This window comes from Orbicella faveolata, unplaced genomic scaffold (genome assembly GCF_042242905.1).
Source record: "Orbicella faveolata isolate gen_17 unplaced genomic scaffold, um_ofav_v1 contig_46, whole genome shotgun sequence".
Lineage (NCBI taxonomy): Eukaryota > Metazoa > Cnidaria > Anthozoa > Scleractinia > Merulinidae > Orbicella > Orbicella faveolata.
This window is the reverse complement of record NW_028301576.1, coordinates 25,039,139-25,042,362: the sequence shown is the minus strand read 5'-3', so window position 1 is coordinate 25,042,362 and position 3,224 is coordinate 25,039,139. Positions and strand designations below refer to the sequence as shown.

The following is a 3,224-nucleotide window of genomic DNA, read 5'->3' as shown; positions in this document are numbered from 1 at the left end:
TTTCTGGGACCTAAATTCATAACCAGAATTGGCTGCTGGAATGTCAGAGCGATGTTCGAATGAGGAAAAGCTGCACAAGTGGCCAAGGAAATGAGACAAAATAGAATTGATATTTTAGGAGTTAGCGAAGCCAGATGGACGGGTAATGGCAAACTAGTATTAGCCGAAGGGACAACTGTTATATATTAGGGCCCAAAGGATGCTCTACATCAGGAAGGTGTGGCTCTCGTGCTAAATAAAACATCTGCTAAGGCACTTATGGCATGGAAACCAGTAAACAAGAGGATTGTCTGCGCTAGGTTCTACTCTAAACATTGCAAACTTACAGTCACACAATGCTATGCACCCACTAATACAGCAGACGATGCAGACAAGCTCAACTTCAATGAACAGCTACAGTCAGAGGTGGCAGTAACACCAAAGCATGATGTCTTGATGGTAGTAGGTGACCTAAATGCCAAAGTTGGGAGTGACAACACAGGAAGAGAAGATCATATGGGGAAACATGGCTCTGGTGACAGGAATGAGAATGAAGAGCTCTTTGCAGATCTCTGCGGTCTTAATGGGCTGGTCATAGGGGGTACCATCTTCCCTCATAGAGAGATTCATAAGACCACATGGATGTTCCCAGACAAAAGGATCAAAAACCAGATTGATCATCTTGCAATTAACAGCAAATGGAGAACCTTGCTCCTGGACACAAGGGTGTTTAGGGGTGCAGATATTGGAAGTGACCACATGTTGGTGGTTGGCAGGCTCCATTTGAAACTAAGGAGGGTAGTCAAAGAGTCTACAAGGACAAGGTTAAACCTTGATAAGCATAAAGATCCACTAACACAGAGGGTTCAGCTTAAGGATAAAGAACAGGTTTGAGGTTCTAGTGGAATTGGGCACTCAGGAAGAAGAAACTGGGGTGGAAGATATTTGGTAAAGTGTTAATGGCATATATACAGAAACAGGAAAAGAAGTGCTAGGGTACTCAACCAGAAAAAGGAAAGAGTGGATCTCAGGCAACACATGGACTTTAGTTCAGGAAAGGAAAGAATTGAAGAAACGCATGTTAAATAATACCTAACACACTCAAGGCAAGGATCTCCAGCAACAATACAGCGTTAAGAAAAAAGCAGTTAAGAAAAGCACCCGTGAAGCCAAAAGAAACTACATCGGGAATAAAGCAAAAGAAGCAGCAAAGGCAAATGACAACAAAAAGCTGTATGATATTACGAGAAGTCTCTCTTGTAAATCCATGACGGTCACGCAATGGTCCATAGGTCTGGTTTGTGTCAAGTATCACCCCACGGGAGAGAGCGGCGTTCCCTCAAGGATAAAAGATATTTCTCTCGAGCAATTCGGCCTTCTTCCCTTGGCCCTTGTACCCTCAGTATCTCGTAAGGAAACTTTTTTTCTACACTGCCTCCAAGAATTTTCAGGCAAGTACCTGTTCTCATTTTTGACTCTTCAGTTCCCTCTTTAGATCTTAGTTTACAACATTATGCTCCAAGCAGCCAAATGACGGTAACACGTGTTTTGATGCTTGGTCATTCCTTTATTCGCCGTTTACGCGAATATGTAGGGCGGAGTACCGATCTAGATTTTTTTTTTTGTAATTTTTATTTTTTTTCAACATTTTGGGTTATAATACATACAATACAACACAAGACATAACACTAGTTACAATACTTACAATACGTCATAACTACAATAGATTACATACAACAAATTATAATTACTAATCGTAGCCTAATTATACCTAAAGAATATACAATGCGTTGTTTACAATAGTGCAGCTACCCAAATACAAAAAAAAACAAACAAACAAAAACAAAAACAAAAACAAAAAAAAAAAAGAAAGTAAGTTAGTGACATGCTGAGAAGGAGAAATTACAAATTAAGCTCAACTATTATTAAGAGATGGCATTAGTTTTTCCCACTTTTTGTAATGTTTATAAAGTTGGTTATTTTTGGTAGCTATTTTTTTTTCAATGTAATAAACGGTTTTTGTCTTTGCTAAAAATATTGTTAATGTTGGTTTAATTTTATTTAATTTACATTTATAAATAAAAAACTTTCCTAGCAGTATCAAGTGATTCAGGATAATAAAGTCTTCGTTGTTGTTGAACACTCCAAACAATATATTTTCAAATGTCAAAGTGTCCAAAGATACATTCTGGTTTGAAAGCCAAGAAGAAAAAGCCCGCCAGAAGTCTTTTGTTGTATCACAATAAAAGAGCAAATGTTCGAGGGACTCGACCTCTTTCAAACAAAAGGTGCACATTGGTGATTCAATCATTTTAAAACGGAATAACCTCTCATTTGTGAAAATTATATCGTTTAATAATTTATATTGGAACTCTCTAATTTTTGTTTCAAGTGTGACAGTGAATGGTAAAGAATAAATTTTTTTCCAGTCTTCTATAACCTCTGGATATTTGTCCTTCAACTTCCTTTTGGCAGTTGGAGGAGTTTGTTTCTTTGTTTTAAATCCTTTATACAAAAGTTTTGAAGAGGCTTTTAACAGATCCGATTTGGTTTCGTCGATATAAATATACACTGTATCCAAATGCTGTTGAGGATATAGTTGCTGATGTGGAATATGTGATTCTTTGATAATTAATCTCCATTCTTTTGGTATGGCATCTACAATTCCTATTAATTTGAAGTACTGGATTGGAGATAGATTCGCTTCCAACACTTTAAGGCTTTCAAGAAATTTACCCGTATCGGATAACAAGTCACCAATTTTAACAATTCCTTTAGTAAACAAATGTTTTTCAAAAAGAGATTTTCCGTGTATCACAATATTCCTATTATTCCAAATAATTTGGTCTACAACATCCTCATAGGTGGCTACCTTGGATTTCTTTAAATTACGAAATGCCTCTAGACACTCTTTGTAGAATATTGGAAGATGAACCGGTAGTTTACTAGTTTCAAAATCACAGAACAGGATGAGTTTTCCACCTATATTTCCAAAAAAGAAATCATCTAAAATAGTTTTCCAAGTGCTGTTGCTCTCTCCTAGATACTTTTTAAAGATCATCACTCTTTGAGCCGATATCATGGATTCAATATCAAGCATTTTTAGTCCTCCATTTTCAATATCATTGATAAGCGCGGTCCGTTTAATTTTATCGTTACCTTTCCAAATGAAACCGAAAATCAGTCTGTTTATCTCCTTGACAAGATCGTTTGATATTGAGATTGCAGTCGCTTTACTCAAAAAT

At 36.7% G+C, this 3,224-nt stretch overlaps 1 protein-coding gene across 1 annotated transcript; it reads left to right on the top strand.

Annotated features, from left to right (window-relative positions):
- The first annotated feature begins 258 nt into the window (after window positions 1–258).
- On the top strand, window positions 259–873 carry LOC149099088 (protein CFDP2-like). Its single transcript, XM_089276752.1, has one exon. The coding sequence runs from the start codon at window positions 259–261 to the stop codon at window positions 871–873; it is 615 nt and encodes a 204-aa protein (XP_089132878.1).
- The last annotated feature ends 2,351 nt before the right edge of the window (window positions 874–3,224 follow it).